Source organism: Rhincodon typus, chromosome 10 (assembly GCF_021869965.1).
Source record: "Rhincodon typus isolate 14 chromosome 10, sRhiTyp1.1, whole genome shotgun sequence".
NCBI lineage: Eukaryota > Metazoa > Chordata > Chondrichthyes > Orectolobiformes > Rhincodontidae > Rhincodon > Rhincodon typus.
The window spans coordinates 65,394,901-65,414,093 of record NC_063341.1 but is presented as its reverse complement, the minus strand read 5'-3'; the positions used below and the strand labels follow the sequence as shown (position 1 = coordinate 65,414,093).

At 39.0% G+C, this 19,193-nt stretch overlaps 1 protein-coding gene across 14 annotated transcripts in view; it reads right to left on the bottom strand.

The window, feature by feature from the left end:
- LOC109931499 (ecotropic viral integration site 5 protein homolog) overlaps positions 1-19,193 on the bottom strand; it is a 219,521-nt gene that overhangs the window by 84,777 nt on the left and 115,551 nt on the right. For 13 of the 14 annotated variants that reach the window (XM_048601775.1, XM_048601776.1, XM_048601777.1 and 10 more), the window contains 3 exons: positions 15,157-15,315; positions 11,782-11,928; positions 7,402-7,497 (listed from right to left, as the gene is read on the bottom strand). In XM_048601775.1, the coding sequence (XP_048457732.1) occupies positions 7,402-7,497; positions 11,782-11,928; positions 15,157-15,315 (402 nt within the window). Of the gene's footprint in view, positions 1-2,242; positions 2,281-7,401; positions 7,498-11,781; positions 11,929-15,156; positions 15,316-19,193 lie in introns of those variants that run through there. The other variant, XM_048601772.1, reaches the window with a different exon arrangement.

The following is a 19,193-nucleotide window of genomic DNA, read 5'->3' as shown; positions in this document are numbered from 1 at the left end:
ATAATCCTGTGTATTAGTAATGTTATAGATTGTGCAGCCTGCTTAAGTGAACTGACCAGTTAGATCCTTTTATTTCTTGTGATTTATCCCTTAAACTTGTCGGTCTCACTTTGTGTGAGCACGGGGACTAGAATTAGAGGATTGGGTTTATAACTTAAAAATTAATTAGATTATTTTGTGGTTTAAATTTGCTCTGCTAAAGTCTTTATATTATTAATAAATTGTTAATTTCTTTTACACTATAAACATGTTGCTGACATTGGTATGCCCAAAGTCTACTACTGGTTATGCTCAAAGTCTGGTTAGGAACTACTGGGGTCAATTTGGAGGGTCCTTGATTGTTTTAATTTTACCATGTTACAAATACAGAGATAGGGAGGCCGATTTTATTTGGCTGTCTGTCTCAGTGTTGTAACATGCAGAGGATTCCTTGATTAGAGTAAATTTGAAAAGATTGGTAGATAAGTCAGAGGGGAATAACAAAATAAAATTATCAAGGAACATACAGTAGTGGAAATATTTTACAGGCATGTCAATAATAAAGGCTCTGATGGGAAGATGATCAATACGGGACAGAAAGATAAGGCAAGTAACAACAGAAATGTCAGGAAAAACTAAAAATTATTTTTCTTCATATATATCAAGGAGCTAGATAGATAAGTATGACATTGAATGATGAAATGAGTAATGAGATTTGGTGCATTTAAAATAAAAAGGGATGCACTGAATAAACCAAACAAACTCAGGATAAAATTTGCAATCCAAATGGACAATATACACAACAGTGCTTTAAAAAATTCAGGGAATACATGGCAGAGACATTATTACGCTTACTTAAAATCAGTTTGATAAAGGTACAGTGCCAAAGGACTGAGATAAAACAGAAGTAATTCCTGTACTTGAGGGAAACAAAACATGTCTACGAAATCACAAAAGTCAGCTGGTAGGGAAAATATCGTAATCTTTTTGAAAAGAGATAATAGAAGGACATCCAGAATTGAGAAATATGCTAATAAATAATTAATAGAGATTTCACAAGGGAGAATTTTGCTTAACCAACTTTAATATTTTGCGAAGCTAACAGTGTAGATAATGGTCATGTAGAAAATATAATTTATTTGGATTTTCAAAAGATCTTTGCGAAGATTTTCTACTAAATTAATGAACAGAATCAGAGAACGTGTAATCAGGGCCAATAATAGTGAACAAGGGCGGCATGGTGGCTCAGTGGTTAGCACTGCTGCCTCACAGCGCCAGGGACTCGGGTTCAATTTCACCCTCAAGCGACTGTGTTTGGAGTTTGCATGTTCTCCACGTGTCTGCATGGGTTTCCTCTTGGTGCTCTGGTTTATTCCCACATTCCAAAGATGTGCAGGTTAGGTGGATTGGCCATACTAAATTGCCCCATGGTGTTCAGGAATGTTTAGGTTAAGTGGATTTGACATGGAAAATGCAGGGGTAAGGGAACGGGGTCTGGGTGGGATGCTCTTCGGAGGGGTGGTGTGGACTTCTCGGGCCGAATGGCCTGTTTGCACACTCTAGGGACTCTATGACTAATAGAATGGAATACTAGCTGGGAATCAATGAAAGGTAATTAGAATGGTTCTAAAATCTTTGTATAAAATGTCCAATGTTTATTTACTAGCTCATCAATATACAGTACCTTTCACATACATAACGTTGTGATTTCTGAAACAACCATCTTTTAAAAGAACATTATGAAAGATGTAACACTGGTTCATCTGCAACGTTAGAAAATTCTGAAATAATTAAAACTTTTCACTTCCAAAAGTGTTGCTATTTTATAGAGATCTCAAGATTCAGTTGTCATGGGATTCTTTCAATTGGAGTATTAACCTATGTACTATATCCTTGCATTTTAACAGCTTTTGACAAGAATTAGAGTTTTTTTTTTCTGGTTTCAGAATGTGGGTATGAGTATATCATTCTTATGACCTACCCATGACCTGAGATGTGAGAAAAGCAACACTGATTTAAATCTATCATTTCTGTAGTTTAGCTCATTCAAGTACTAATGTGGGTGGACTTGTACTTGACTTACTGATCATCAAAATTCTCACAATTTTTACATTCCACCTCAGAATAAATCCACGTAAGTGCATAAATCAGATTAAAAGTGGAGAGTGTTGGGTTAGTAGTATTTTTGTACCTGGTCACTTGATCATAGTTTTAATTGGAAAACAACATGGGTGTGCACCGGTGTCATTTCCTGTGTATTTCCTCTTACCTTTTCGCACATAGGCTTTACCAATCTTGCCCCTAGTTCCGTCAAAAAAAATGAAGATGCTTCTCATCTTAGTTTCAAGTTATCAATATTAATCAGCAACATTTCATTGTCTTATTTATCCCCCACACACAATGGAACAATCCCATCCTGCATACTTCAGGTTCTATTATTGATTGTGAAAGATATGAACTGTCCAGGCAATAGTTTCACCTTTCAAAACAGGTTTTCATTATATAGCCAAGACCTCTTTCTTTCCACAAAACTTGTTTTCTTACATTTTTCTTTGTATATCTATATAGTTGAACCAGATATTTGATAAATTAACATGTGCACAGCTTTCGGCAGCAGAATTCCAAGAAAGATCTGTGACTGTGCTGTATTTGAACTATCACCACCCATCACTGCTTAGACTCCACAAAAACAGAGGTAACACTGATCAGTTTACACACCATTATTCTTGAAACAAACAGCCAAAGACTAGCTGCTAAAGTCTGTAATAGTAATGTAGAATACTTGTTATAAAATTAGCAGCTTTGGGTGGTGAGGTTATTATACTTAACTATATAAAGGAAAATACTGAGCTACTTCATTTCACAATAATGCAAGGAAATCCAGAAACAGAAAAAGTAATTGAGTTGTTCAAGTCAACTCCATTCAGATTCAAGTCTGATGATTCTACCACAAAGTATGTTCCCACACCATTCTCTTATTTTACAGAATTCTCTGACCCAAACTGAAACCTATCCCTGTATTGTTTCAATCCTACTTCTCAACAGACATTGATCTTTTAAGCAACATGTCTGTAATTCTATCCAATTTACTTGCACGTGTTTCACATGAACATTTCTGCACCATGAAAAGAATCCTAAAATGATGAATCAATATAACAACGTTTTTTCCCCCATTCTCAATCTAAAATGAATACAAACTCGAACTTCCAAAGCACTGGTCGGACATTTAAGTATCCTTGAAGCGTAGGGAAATGTATCAGCCAATTTGTACAAACAGGATTGGGATAGTGACTAAATATTTTTCAAAAGGCTTTGATAAGATGCCACTTGTGAGGATATATTAGCTATGCCTAAAACAATGTAAAGTGGCCATTGTTCTACTGGACCATAGAGCTCCTTTCGAATTAGAGACACACTACCGGTGGTAGTTTAACCTAAGGGTCACAACACCTCAGGCAAGAGGAGAGGTTGAGAAGGACAGTCCTTCATTGTAACCTCAGCTAATGCAGGAATTGAATCCACGCTGCTGAACCAGTTGTCCAGTCAATTCCACTATAAGCTGTTTGCCAACTCTATTAATCTGCACATCAATTGGGAAAATCAATTAAGCCACAATGGCATAGAGGAAGAATTCCTGGAGTGTATACAGAATGGTTTTGTTGACCAATATGTGAAAAACCTACAAGAGAGCAGGCCATCTTAGACTGAGTGCTGTGCAATGAGAAGGGAACCATTGCCAATCTAGCTGTGCAAGACTCTTTGGGAAAGAGTGACCATAACATGAATTTTTTTTTCATCAAGCTGGAATGTGAGGTTGTTGATTCAGAGACTAGGGTGCTGAACGTTAATAAAGGAAACTATGAGGATACAAGGTATGAGTTGGCCTTGATAGGTTGGAGAGAGTTACTTAAAGGGATGACAGTGGATAGGCAATGGCAAACATTCAAGGAACACATGGGGGAACTGCAACAACTGTTTATTCCTGTCTGTTGCAAAAGCAAAATGGGTAAGAGGGCCAATTCATGGTTTACAAAGGAAATAAGAGAGTATCCGATCCAAGGAAGCAGCATCCAGATTGGCCAAGAAAAATAAATCTGAGGATTGGGAGCAGTTTAGAATTCAGAAAAGAAGGGCCAAGGGATGGATTAAGAAGGGGAAAATAGAGTACAAAAGTAAGCTTGCACGGAAGATAAAGACTGATGCTAAGAGTTTCTAAAGGTACGTGAAGAGAAAGAGATTGGTAAAGACAAACGTAGGGCCCCTACAGTCAGAAATGGGGGAACGTATAAAGGAGGACAAAGAAATGGCTGAGGATCTGAAAGTATACTCTGGTTCTATCTTCACAAAAGAGGACTCAAGTCAGATACCAGAATTGTCAGAGGATGCAAGATTTAGTGATGGGGAAGAACCGAGGGAGATCAATATTATTAAAGAAATGGTGCTAGGAAAATTGTGGGGATTGAAGGCCGATAAATCCCCAGGTACTGAAAATTTATATCCCAGGGTACTTAAGGAAGTAGCTCTAGAAACAGTGGATGCATTGGTGGTCATCTTCCAGGATTCTGTAGACTCTGGACCAGTGCCTGCAGATTGGAGGGTGGCTAATATTACTCCAATATTCAAAAAGGGAGGTAGAGAGAAAACAGGGGATTATAGACAGGTGAGCCTAACATTGGTAATGGGGAAAATTCTCGAATCCATTGTCAAGGGTTTTATAGCAGAGTATTTAGAAAGGAGTGGCAGGACCAGATAGAGTCAGCATGGATTTACGAAGGGGAAATCATGCTTGAAAATTCTGTTGGAATTCTATGATGTAACTAGTAGAGTTGACAAGGGGGAGCCAGTTGATGTGGTATATTTGGATTTTCAGAAAGCGTTTGATGAAGTCCCACATTACAGATTAATGTGCAAGATTAAAGTGCATGGGATGGATAGAAAATTGATGGGCAGAGAGCAAACAAAGAGTAGGAATTAATGGGTCCTTTTCAAATTGGCAGGCAGTAACTAGTGGAGTGCCACACGAAGCGGTGCTGGGACCGCAGCTATTCATAATATATATGTTAATGACTTGGATAAGGGAACAAAATGTTACATCTCCAAGTTTGCAGATGATACCAAGTTGGGTGGGAGAGTGAACTGTGACAAGGATGCAGAGATCCTTCAGTATGATCTTGACAGGTTGGGCGAGTGGGTAAATCAATGGCAGATGCAGTGTAATTTGGACAAATGTGAGGTTATTCACTTCGGAAGCAAAAACAAGGCGGCAGATTACTATCTGAATGGCTGTAAATTGGAAAAGGGGAGTGTGCAGCGGGACTGTTGTCATCCTTGTGCACCAGTCACTATAGGTAAGCATGCAGGTTTTAAAGAAGGCTAATGGTATGTTGGCCTTCATTGCGAGACGTTGAGAGTACAGGAGTACGGATATGTTGTTGCAGTTATACAGGGCCTTGGAGAGGCCAAACCTGGAATATTGTGTGCAGCTTTGGTTTCCTTTTCTGATGAAGGATATTCTTGCTCTCGAGGGAGTGCAGTCAAGGTTTACCAGGCTGATTCCAGGGATGGCGGGTCTGATGTATGAGGAGAGATTGACTAGATTGGGATTGTTTTTGCTAGAGTTCAAACGAATGAGCGGGGAATATCAGAGACTTATAAAATTCTAACAGGACTGGACAGGGAGGATGTTCCCGATGGTGGGTGTGTCCAGAACCAGTGGTCATTGTATGAGGATTCAGGGTAGACAATTTAGGACAGAAATGATGAGACATTTCTTCACCCAAAGAGTGGTGAGCCTGTGGAACTCATTACCATAGGAAGTAGTTGATACCAAAACAGTGAATGTATTCAAGAGGTGACTAGTTATAGCACTTGGGGCGAATGGGATCAAAGGTTATGGGAAGAAAGCAGGATTAGGCTATTGAGTTGAACAATCAGCCATGATAGTGAAGAATGGCGGAGCAGGCTCAAAGGGCTGAATGGCCTCCTCCTGCTCCTATCTTCTATGTTCAATGTTTCTACGTTTCTGAGGTGCCATTTGACACTGGCACTGGGCAAGCATCACAGCTTTTCGGCCTTCTGGTTGTGATTGTGGTAAACAGTCTCTCTTCTCTATAATGTCCCTGAAATATATATTTTGCTTTCACTTTGAATGACCCCTGCACCATGGTGTCATGGATAGTTTCCTCATCCAAACAGGCAGCACATTGCTCCTGAGGATTATACAGTACTACCCTGAAGTGCCTGCCTTTCTCAGTCACACCTTCTTATCCTTCATCACTAACCAGACCTGTACATAACTTCACCAGATGTCTGTGGTTGCCTCCACAATCAAACTGCGCTGATAACTTACCACATCCCTAATGCCCACAATGCCTACAACTCAACAATTTGGAGATATTCTGCAAGGAGCGGACACACCACAGATGTAGCAGTCCAGTATTATCATGTTCACCATAAACTCCAACATACTGTGGATAAAGCAGACAATCTGAACTGTCGCCACTAGCTAGCGTTACACTAGTTATTCATTCATTAAATATTTGTGTATTTAATTAATTTACTAAATTGCTTGATCCAATTTAAATTAAAGTACATTCAAACTTTACCCAAAATTTGTTCTTGACTTGTGCTGGGACTTCACTTCATAATATTTCTCTTGTCCTCTCTTCCTTTGTCTCCTCCTCCATCAGAAATGCCCTTTACACTATTCACCTTTTGTTCTCACATCCTTTACTGAATTCCTGATAGGGATTCTGTGTGTTTAACAAAGGTTTGATGGTTGAAAAAATAAAACTAAACAGGTGATCAAAACTACCTTTGATGATTCAGTGTATGAAACTACCTGTCATATGAAATACACAAGCCAACTAATTTTCTGGTACAAATGTTCTTCTGTGCTAACTCAGTCAAGACAGTTGTGTGTTCATTTTTGTTACGTTCAGTATCCTGAAGCTGAGGAAGGAATTAGGATCCTTGCTCCTGATCATAATTCTGCAGAACAGGCCCCACTTGTAGCTATCAGCTGCAAACAAGATTGACCTCAAGTTTTGTTACTCTGGAATGGTCAAATAACCGGTCAACAGCAGCAAAACTATTGGTTAAGGTACTGGAACAGTATTGGAAATATCAAAATGTAACTAAGTACTCCTAAACAAGAAATTTGGAGAGAAGAAATTGACAAGAATATCAACAATGCTAAACAAAAACCATAAGACCTGCGGATGCTGTAAATCAGGAACAGAAACAAAGTTGCTGGAAAAGCTCAGCAGGTCTGACAGCATCTGAGGAAAAAACAGAGTTCTGAGAAAGGGTCACCGGACCCGAAACGTTAACTGTTTTTTCCTTCATAGATGCTGCCAGACCTGCTGAGCTTTTCCAGCAACTTTGTTTTTGTTCATCAATGCTAATTTGTACTTCAAATACCTGTATCTCCAGGTCAGCAATTTTCTGTTGTAGTTCAACCACGGCTGCTATACTATCTGCTTCTCGAAGTCTCAGTACCATCACATCTTCTTTATTCTAAAATGATATTAAAACTAATCAACTACATTGTAAATAATACATCTGTACTCCAAAAACACACATCATTAGAGATTTTCTACTGGATTAAACATTTTAACAGTAATGATTTTGAATAGCAATCTATTGAGGAGGAGAATGGCATCTTGCATTTAAACATGCACTCTGATGCTTACGGAATTGGAAAATCGTCAAAAAGAGAATGATCAGGAGAATGAAACAAAGAAGTGAAGATCCGAAACACAAACAGAAATTGCTGGAGAAACTCAGCAGGTCTGGCAGCATCTGTGGAGAGGAAGCAGAGTTGACGTATCTTCAGAAGGGTCACTGGACTCAAATGTTAATTCTGCTTTCAATCTACAGATACTGCCACACCCGAGTTTCTACAGCAATTTCTGTTTTTGAATGATCAGAAAATGTTTGTCATTTATTTTTCAGAAACAGACTGAAAAATGTGCATGTGAGCATCAAAAAGTCAAGACTGTGAAATTTTACCCATCAAATAATTTTAGAAAAAAAAATTCAAAAAATGCTGTGGATAATAGAAATCCTTCTGGATACTGGTTTTTGTTTGTGACCAAATCAAATTAATAATCTATGAGGAACAGAACGTTTATTTTACAAATAAAAAAAACACCTAAGCACTAAGGGTGCTGAAAGTCATAAACAGAAACAAAAACAACCCTGTTCTGAGGGATCACTGGATCTGAAACGTTAACTCTGCTTTCTCTCCACAGGTGCTGCCAGACCTGCTGAGTTTTCCAGCAATTTTTGTTTTTGTTTCTATTTTACAAATATTGTAATTCTCATTAGGTTCACTGTGCATGTTCTTTAAATCGTACACATACCTTTCTATGCCATCCTGTACTGCTCATCAGTGTAATTAGAATAACAACTTAGAGTCTTTTCTATTCATTTGTAGGATGGGAGTGTTGGTGGCAAGAATCTATTTCTCCAATTCACCTCAAGGACGTGGTGGTCAGTCACTTTCTGGAGCCTCTGCAGTCCATGCTGCATAGGCATACCTACAAATGTTGCTGAGTACGGACTACCAGCATTATTCCCTGAAGGCAGTGAAGCAATGGCACTATAGCTCCAAACCAGGGGATGTGTTACTGTGGCCAATTAATGAATAAAACTCAATAACAAAATATATTCAAAGTGCATAGAACTTTGATCCTCACTACATTTTAATAACGGCCACTGTAAAATATCCAATTTCTAAAGCTTTCAAAGAGTATTAGTGCTTCAATCATTTGATGCAATCAGCCTGAGAACATCATTGTTTTCCTCAAAAATACATCACAGGAAAGTAGCCCACAAAAAAAAAATTCTAACTTTTATGGAGATAGTGTACTACTTAACACAGTGGCTACTTATAGTTTGTAATGAACTTAGACATCAGGAAATCAGAGATGCTTGCATCTGATACAATACAAACATCAACATAACGGCAGTTTTAGAGTTTGTACTTTTGTAATCATTTTAAGGCTTTTCTGTTGTGGAAAAAGACCACATTTAGTTAATACCCTTCCATATTAACACATATATAATTGCAAAAACAAATTATTCTTTTTGAAAGGGATCACATTGGGGGTTCAGATACTACTTTTAACTACAGCTGAATTTACCAGAATACACGGGTTTTAAATGTGCAAAGTTACTACAAACTGAAGAAACCAAGACAAGTGACCAAGATATGAAGGCTCACATACAACAGTGACTGAAATTCAGAGCTCATTGTCAGATGGAGAAGATTTACTTGTGGTAGTCTTCACCTTTGTAATTAGTATTGACTTCAGGTATGGTTTTAATGGAACAATCATTAAAACCACTGTCGTACACTAATTAAAACCAAAAGCTGAATGGGATGAGCAAATCCTTTTAGATAAACTTAATTTGAAAACAAAATGCACAGTAAAAATTTAGGGTGTTGATCCAATAACACAGAAAAGTAAATCTAGAACAGCAGCTGTACATTTTCTTTCACAAGTAATTTACATAATACGCGCTCATTCAACAAACACATTTTTCACTCAAAGGAAATAAAGGATTTACAAAGACTATTTCAAACATTTTTGTAAAAAAGAATATTTGTCAAAATACTTGAATTATTTCAGTACATTACTTGAAATCTGGATAAAGATTTTAAAATAGGGTTTCTTGAAACACAGAGTTCCACAGTGCGCACTGTTCTTGTACCAGTTTGAAGCGCTGTGAAATAATTTTCTTTCAAACATATGGAAATAGCTATATAATCAGTTAATATCATAGTCATACAGCACAGAAACAGAGCTTTCAGTTCAACCAGCCATGCTGAACATAATCCCAAACTAAACTAGTCCCACCTGCCTAATCCTGGCCCATATCCTTCCAAACCATTCCTATTCGTGTATTTATCCAAATGTCGTCTTAAACGTTGTAACTGTACCCACATCCACCACTTCCTCAGGAAGTTCATTCCATACCTGAGCCACCATCTTTAAAAAAAAAATTGTCCCTCATGTCTTTTTTAAAATCTCTCTCCTCTCAGCTTATAAATGCACCCTCTAGTTTTAAAATCCCCTATCCTAGAGAAAAGACAACTACCATTAACTATTTATACCCATCATTATTTTATAAACTTCAATATCGTCACCTCTCAACCTCCTACGCTCTACTGGAAAAAGTCCCATCCTATCCAGCCTTTCTTCATAACTTAAACCTTCCATACCCAACAACATCCTGGTAAATCTCTTCTGAACCCTCTCCACCTTAATAATGTCATTCCTCTAACTGGGTGACCAGAACTGGACACAGTATTCGAGAAGAGGCCTCACCAATGTCCTGTACAACCTCAACATGACTTCCTTACTCCTATGCTCGAAGGACTGAGCAATGAAGGCATGTGTGCAAAATGCCTTTTTAACCATCTTGTCAATGTGTGACACACATAATGCATCACATAAACAATAAACACTACTGCTCGTCTCAAAATGTTGTCAAAAATCAGATGACAGACATCATCACACTGTAAAGCTCAATTCTGATAGGCCAATTAATAGTATACTGGAGACCTTACTTCATTTGCAAGATCAGCTAACCAAGTAGAGGTTTAAATCTTCACTAAACCTGTCGTTTTCTCACCATACATTCACTCTCTGCCACACCTTTTTTCCTCACAATTCCTACATTTAATTTCTCATCACAATCACATTTTCATCCCACTTATGAAACAGAAGTAAATAGAATGAGTTACAATATGCTATAGCCCTTAAAGTCGAACATGAGAGTTAGGAGCAGTAGTTATACATTATGCTATGAATATGCAACATTTTGAATTCAAAATAAAAACTTCAAATGTTCTGAGAAACATCTGAATAATGTAATAAATTTCATTTGTAACTAAGAAAAAGGAAATCAAAACATTGAACGGAAGAATAAGCAAGGATATTCGGGTAGAAATATTGTGTAACCTAATCGCTAAAAATACACCTTTGTGCATGTAATTTCAATACCATCAAAAGGAGGAGGAAAAGCCTTAATCATAGAATATTGCGACTTTCATCATTGTCAGAACATATCTGTTTGCTATTCACATGTTTATCAAAACTATCAATTGCACCAGGAAAAACTTGGAATGTCTTTTGTGTTAAAGTGAAGAATTGATAATAAAAGTGCAATTTACTCAAATAAAACAAAAGTTTAAACTATGACATTTTATCAAACACCTTGAAATGTTCACTGTTTCAAACTCGATCTAAAATTTATGTAAAACTTGATAGATCAATCACACTCAAGTCAGTTGGTTGACATAAACTTTACACCCATGATTATTAGACTTACTGTGTACCTTATATACTTCATAGCAACCCTCTTAAACCAAATGAAAACAAAGCCAAAGAACTAGTTACAGACTTTAGGAAAAGGCCAATCAACGATGTTGTTCCCGTGAAGATTATGGATGTGGATATTCAAATAGTTACCGGACAAGCATTAAAGTATCAAAATACAAAATAAGATGCATTAAAGAAAATATACAAGAAGAATACATAATTATATCACCCCAAAACATTAAAATCCATTTTTTACTGCAATCATTAAACTGTTCCAAGGCTGTAGTTGAGACGAAACTCACTCATAATGGCAAATTGCATCAGAATTGTTTTTAATACATTTTGATTCAAGTTAGACCTGATTTTCTTTTCTTAATTGTTATTATTGATTTATACTTTTCAACGAATCAGCAATGTACCCAAAATGAACTTCGGATGGGCGTTTAATTGAAATAGGAATATACTATACCTTGCAGTCCATCTCAGCTATTTTTCTTTTAGTTTCATTTAATTGAGTGAGTAGTCCTTTATTCTGTGCTGTGAGATATTGCACCTTCTCACGAAGGCTACTGCACTCCTTCTCTGCTCGACATAGCTGGTTACTGCTGATTTGGTTCTGATATTTTGACAAATTAACAAATAAACAAATCAAATTACAATATGCAATTTCAAATTCATATCAATTTTTCTAATAGCAATGTTTAAACATACGCTACGTGCACACAGTTTTGGTCTCCTAGCTTATGAATGAATGCATTTGCATTAGCAGCTTGGAGAAGATGGACTTAATTGACTTAATTCACTTAAGATTCACTTAATTGAGTCATGGGATTGAGTGATTGTCTTATGAGGAAAAGGCAATTCTGTAAAATTTAGAAGATGACAGGTGATTTGAAATGTATAAAAACCTGAGGGAAACTGTCACGAGTGGATGCTGAGGGGCTTTTCTCCATATGGGAATTACTACTCTACAATTTTAAAATAAGAAGCTTCCTCACTTCAAATGGAGATGAAGCGAATTTATTTCTCTTAGAGCATCATAATATGTGGACTTCCTTTTCTCGCAGCAATTAAACATTTTTGAATTAGATAAATATTTGGTTAACAGAAGAGCCCATGGTTATAAGGTTAAATAGAAAATTAGAGTTGAGGCCACAATCAAATTAGCTAGTTCTTATCAAATTGTAGAGTAGGTTTCAGGGGTCAAACAGTTTGCTTCTATTCCTTTTCTATACGGATGTACTTATGTTAATTCCCCTTCCACGTGCTTTATGAGAATGGAAAATGAGATCTTCTGGAGGATTGTGGTTAATATATCTGAAGTGATTTATATCCTCTTTCTCCACATACATTAGTTAGTATGATGGCATTTCACAATCCTTCATCTGGACAAAATGCATATTTGGAACTTCTGAGAATGGCACTTTGTCAATGTCAAATCTGGACTATTAGCTGTCAGTAGTGACATTCACCTTAAAAAATAAAAAAAAAGTCCTGTCCACATTGTTTTAACTGAATTAGAATGCAGACTTCCTATTTTGTTGATAACCAGTTTGAATTTAGTGCTCTCAAAAGGGGATCTGTGGCATCTATGAACAGGACAAACAACAGAGGCTGATCAAGCAACGAGATAGAAAAATCTTCAAAGAATGTAAAGCAGGAAATCAAAAGAAGGAAATTTACGTACAGTATAAATTTTATAAAATCTGGGACATCCACATGAGGGGAATAACAAATAGAAAAACTTATCAAACAGCATATCCCTTCAGCTGTTCACAACAAAGAAAATACTGACTGTACCCAAAAGGCACACACTTGCAAAACATGCAAGTGTCTAATATTAGATGTGATTCTGCAATGAGACAGCATGAGCTGTATATTCCCGAGTGTGCAAACAATGATGCTGACAACAAATTTAAGATTGTCAACTGGAGACACAGTGGGATGTGTGCATGCACTGGAAGTTATGTATATTAATATATAGGGCCCTGTTCTTTGCAGAATGAAAGGACATGCTCTCACACTGTGCCTGTTTCAACTCAACAACACAGGTGACAGTCATTCACTGGTTAATTTGGGAAGGGCAATTCTGTAAAATTTAGAAGATGACAGGTGATTTGAAATGTATAAAAACCCGAGTCATTCACTGGTTAATTTCTCAGAAATGCCTCGACCAGAGTCAAACTGCCTTGTTTAGAATTTAAACAAAACCTGGTAGTTCGCTGTCAATAATCACTAATTGGTGTATTCTTCACAGAAATATTTCCACCAGAATCAACATGCCAACCAGTCAGCTCTCTCCTCTCATAAATGTTGGTTTCTGTTTAAATTAGCACTCTTGCAAGTTGTCCTGATTAGTGCAAGACAAAAGGTTTCAAGAAAAATTTGTTTTTTTTCCAGCAATAATCGGCACGGTGGCTCAGTGGTTAGCACTGCTGCCCCACAGCGCCAGGGACCCGGGCTCAATTCCATCCTCAGTGACTGTCTGTGTGGAATTTGCACATTCTCCTTGTCTCTGCGTGGGTTTCCCCTAGTTTCCTCCCACAGTCCAAAGACATGCAAGCTAGGTGGATTGCCCATAGCATTCAGGGATGTGTCAATTAGGTGGGTTATGACAGATGGGTCTGGGTGGGATGCTCTGAGGGGCAGTGTGGAATTGTTGGGCCGAAGGGCCTGTTTCCACACTGTAGCGAGATGATGATGATGATGATGATGATGATGATGATGATGATGATGATGATGATGATGATGAAGAAAATCTGCACTAGCAAATCACCATAAGGATTGGTATTTATATTTCAGTAGCATTAAGTCGAAGTAGCATCTAAAAGTAGTCAACATGCCACCCCTTCCATTTGAGCTTTCACTTTCAGCAATAATCTTTGATATGGCACCTTATTAAGTGTCTCTGAAATCTAAGTATAATACATCTACCAGTTGCTCTTTGTCGAAGGGATCTGTTACCTTCTCAAAGAACTCCAAAATATTGGTACATCATTTCCATTTCACAAAAACATGTTGACTCTCTCTGATTACCTTGAACATATCCGAGTGCTCTGCTATAGCTTCTTTAATATACACATAACATTTTCCTTATGACAGATGTTAAGCTAATTGTCTTGTAGTTTTCTACTCTGTTGCCCTCTCTTTTGAAATAAAGGAGTCAATATTCACTATGCTCCAATTGATTGGGGCCATCCTTAAATCAAAGGTTTTGAAAAATTAAAATTGTTATATTAATTTTCTCAATAGTCACTTCTTTTAAGAGCCCAGGATGATGTACATTAAGATGTAGGTACTTGTCAGCTCATAACTCCAACAATTTACTGATTATCAATTCTCTGGTGACTGTGATTTTCCGGAGTTCCTCCCTTCCCTTTCCTGATTTATCACTGCCTCTGGGATGTTATTTGTATCCTTCATAGCAAAGATTGATGCAAAATGACCGTTCCAATTCATCTGTCAATTTCTTATTTTTCATTATTAATTTTACAGTCTCACTTTCTACAGGATTAATGCTCAGTTTGTTGACTTTTTTTCAAGTTTCACCCCAGAGTGAGATATTGTAGTCCTGTGTTATGGAACTAGAATGATGAAACTGGAGTTTAGGCTTAATTTTCTGAAGACATCTGGGGTGGAGATAAAGAGTTATAAGAAGAACAGAAATAGATTCAAGTTGAGGTCTAACATATCTGTGAGTAAGTTACCTACCTAATCATCTCAGCATTGCCTAAAACAGGAAAAGAATAACATTGGAAAAGGAAAGAACTTTCAGAAAAAACTTAAAGTTAAATCTGTTCAGCAAATTCGATTCCATGAAAAAGCCAATAGTGGTTATTTATACCTGTGTTTCAAGTTCCAGCATCCTTTGTTTAACTTCTTTCAGTTCAGCCTGTGTTTCAGCTCCTCTAAGGCGCACAGTCATCAGTTCATCCTGCAGCTCACTCACAGCATTCTTCCGTGGGGAGTCTTTCCACCTGCCAGTAACTCGAGTCAGATGATGCTAGAGACAATTTGAGAATTGGAATGAGTTTTATCATCATCTGTGGTCACACTTGTCACTCCAAGTAAAGTTTATAGGTTTTACAACTGAAAAGGGAAATCCTTTCAGTGTATTTTTTAAATATGACAAGCTATTCCCCTGCAAAATAGATATGCTGCTTTGGACATTGTTGAGGTGAATGGCCTCTGGGGAAAACAGCAACAGCTAAATTTGTTGCACTACAGTTGGCTCTGCTGCATAGAGAAAGAGTACAGAGTGTGGGAATGCAATAGTTTTAGGGAATTCGACTGCAAGAGACAGGTGTTTCTGTGCCTGCAAATGAGACTCCAAGATGGTTAGCTACCTCCCTGGAACTAGGGTCAAGGATGTTTCAGGGCAGCTACAGGACATTTTTGAGGGGGGAGGATGAACAGCTAATGGTTATGGTACATACTGGTACAAACGATATTGGATTTAAAAAAAGAGATGAGATCTGTAAAGGATGGAGTTATTTGAAATAAGTTGAAAAGTACGACCTCAGAAAGTAGTGATATCAGGATTATGACCAGTGCCACATGCTGGTCCAAGTAGAAATAGCAGGATTTATATGAACATGTGGCTAAAGAGATAGTGCAAGCAGAAGGATTTCAGGTTCATGGGGCATTAGGACTGGTTCTGGGGGAGATAGGACCAGCACAAACTGAACGGATTACACCGTAGCAGGAACAGGACCGATGGCCCGGGGAAGTATTTGCTAGAGTGGTTGGGAAAGCTTTAAACTAATGTGGCAAGGGGATGGCAATCTAAGAAAAGAGTCAGAGGAAGGGAAATCAAGGCCAAAAACAAAAGACAGGGGAATAAAAAAGAAGAGGTCAAAAATCACACAATACCAGGTTATAGTCCAACAGTTTTATCTGAAGAAACAAGCTTTCGGAGTCTCACTCCTTCATCAGGTGTCAGTGAGAGAAGTGACATCAGACAGAATTTATAAGCAAAAGATCAAAGGGTCTTAGAATTCATGTGGTGTTGAACAAACCTAAGGTGGCTATTAAATCTTTAATTAGTTAGAAAGGGTTAATATGCAAATTCATAAATTTCTTTCAAGTCACTGCCCCGGGATAACTAAAGGTTTTATTAGAAATGGGGGAGGGGAAGGGGATTCTGAAATAAATAGGGAGAGAGGGGGAGGCGGATAGAAGATGGATAGAGGAGAAGATAGGTGGAGAGGAGACAGACAGGTCAAAGAGGCGGGGATGGAGCCAGTAAAGGTGAGTGTAGGTGAGGAGTTACGGAGGGGATAGGTGGGTCCAGGGAGTACGGACAGGTCGAAGGGGCGGATGAGGCTAGTATGTAGGAGATGGGGGGATAGGTGGGTTCGCACTAAACAACTGCACCACCCAGTCGCAAATCATTTCAGCTCCCCCTCCCATTCCTCAGACGACATGTCCATCCTGGGCCTCCTGCAGTGCCACAACAATGCCACCCGAAGGTTGCAGGAACAGCAACTCATATTCCGCTTGGGAACCCTGCAGCCCAATGATACCAATGTGGACTTCACGAGCTTCAAAATCTCCCCTCCCCCTACCGCATCCCAAAACCAGCCCAGCTTGTCCCTGCCTCCCTAACCTGTCCTTCCTCCCACCTCAAGCCCCACTCCCATCGCCTACCTACTAGCCTCATCCCGCTCCCCTGTCCGTCCTCCCTGGACTGACCTATCCCCTCCCTAACTCCCCACCTACACTCACCTTTACTGGCTTCATCCCTGCCTCTTTGACGCGTCTGTCTCCTCTCCACCTATCTTCTCCTCTATCCATCTTCTCCCCGCCTCTGCCTCTCTCCCTATTTATTTCAGAAACCCGTTCCCCTCCCCCATTTCTGAAGGGGGGTCTGGGCCCGAAACGTCAGCCTTCCTGCTCCTCTGATGCTGCTTGGCCTGCTGTGTTCATCCAGCTGTACACCTTGTTATCTCAGATTGTCCAGCATCTGCAGTTCCTACTATCTCTAAAGGTTTTATTAGTTCCCTCAGTATGCCAGAGGTGACATCCCAGGTCAGGCAATGCATTTTAGGTGTGAGGCAGTGTTTAGAATTTGGGTGTGTGTCAACTTGGAGTCAGATTGGTTTTATTTTCAAAGTAGGAATTTATAAAATGCCACACTGACTGTCTACAAATTGTGTGCTTTTTGAACAAAATAGAATATATCTGCAATTACATGTCTGCAAATGCAAATTCACCCAATAGTTGTGTGTGCGTGTGAGCATGCGCGCGCCACCGTCAGGACAGGCATGCTCCCTCCCAGTGGGGGAACACTTCAGTGGGCAAGGATATTCGACCTTGGATCTTTGGGTAAACGTCCTCCAAGGGGGACTTCGGAATACACAACAATGCAGAGTTGCTGAGCAAAGGCTGATAGCCAAGTTCTGTCCCATGAGGATGGCATCAGCTGGGATCTTGGGTTTATGTCACACGACAGGTCACTGCGCATGGATGCGCTCTCTTCCCAGACACACCTCCCACCTTAATGGGCACACTCTCTCTCCCACCCCCACTCTGACCACACGTGGGCATGCACACACACACTCTCTCTCCCCGCCAACCCCCACCCACACGCTGGCGCGGTCTCTCTCTCTCCTCCCCCCCACAGCCCCGAAAACTGCTATGACATTGTTGGCATTGCAGAGAGATCGCTGCAGAATGACCAGGGATGGGAAGTGAATATCTGGGGTATTTAGTATTTGGGAAGGACAGAAAAAGGCAAAGGCATTGCTGGTTAGAGGAAATTAACATAATAGTCAGGAAGGATGTTAGTCTTGATGACGTGGAACCTGTATGGGTGGAGCTGTGAAACACCAAGAGGCAAAAAACATTAGTGGTGGTTGTATATAGACACCCAAACTGTAAGTGTGATTTTGGTAATGGCATTAAACATGAAATTAGAGATGTATGAAATCAAGAAACGTCTAATTATGAGTAACTTTAATCTGCACCTTGATTGGGGAAAGCAAACTAATGGCAATTCTGCATATGAAGAAATCCTGGAGTGTATTATAGAATGGTCCTCTGGATCAATATTTTGAGGAACTAACTAGAGAACAGGCCATTCTCCACTGAATTGAGAGGAATAATTGGCAATCTAGTTGTGTCAGACCGCTTGGGGCTGAGCAATCATAATGATGGGCTCTTCATCTTGATGGGGAATTCTAAAGGAACATACAATGGTATGAGGCGCAAGTTGGCTATGATAGACTGGAGGACCTTATTTAAGAGAGATGATGGCGAAAATGCAATGGCTAACATTCAAAGGATGAAAGTAATCATCCCCAGCATTTTCATCTGAGGAATGTAGGATACTCCAGTAGCATCTCAGGGTAAAATCATTTACTCCAAAGGAGTGGAAATAGTTGAAAGATCCACAGGTACCCTTACCCAGCTGAAGGATAATAATGGCCAGCCATTTAATACAGACCTTATGTGGAAGCAGGAACCACACTGGAGACCTTCAGATAACTTTTGGTGTGGTTAGAGATTTGAAGGAGTGGGGAGGAGGGAATGGGAAGTTCTCCCTGACTTGTATGTGGTGTGTCATCATCAAAACTGGAACATGGTCCATGATGACTGCTACATGCAGTGCCAAAGACAATAATAACATTACTTCAGCATCAATTGTGAACTTTGAAAACTTGTGGGTAATGCTTTCCAAATGCACATGCATGTTGGCCATTATTGTATGACAAAAGCATCATTGAAATACAGATAAATTGCACTAAGTCAATCACATCCTTTGTGGTATCAGTTAAGTAGCATGACGACACTTTGGCTTACTAAATTAGTAGACCAGGGCAGAGTAGTAAAGCAGTTCACACTGTTACTCATTCTTTTCTTTCACTGTCAGAAATACCT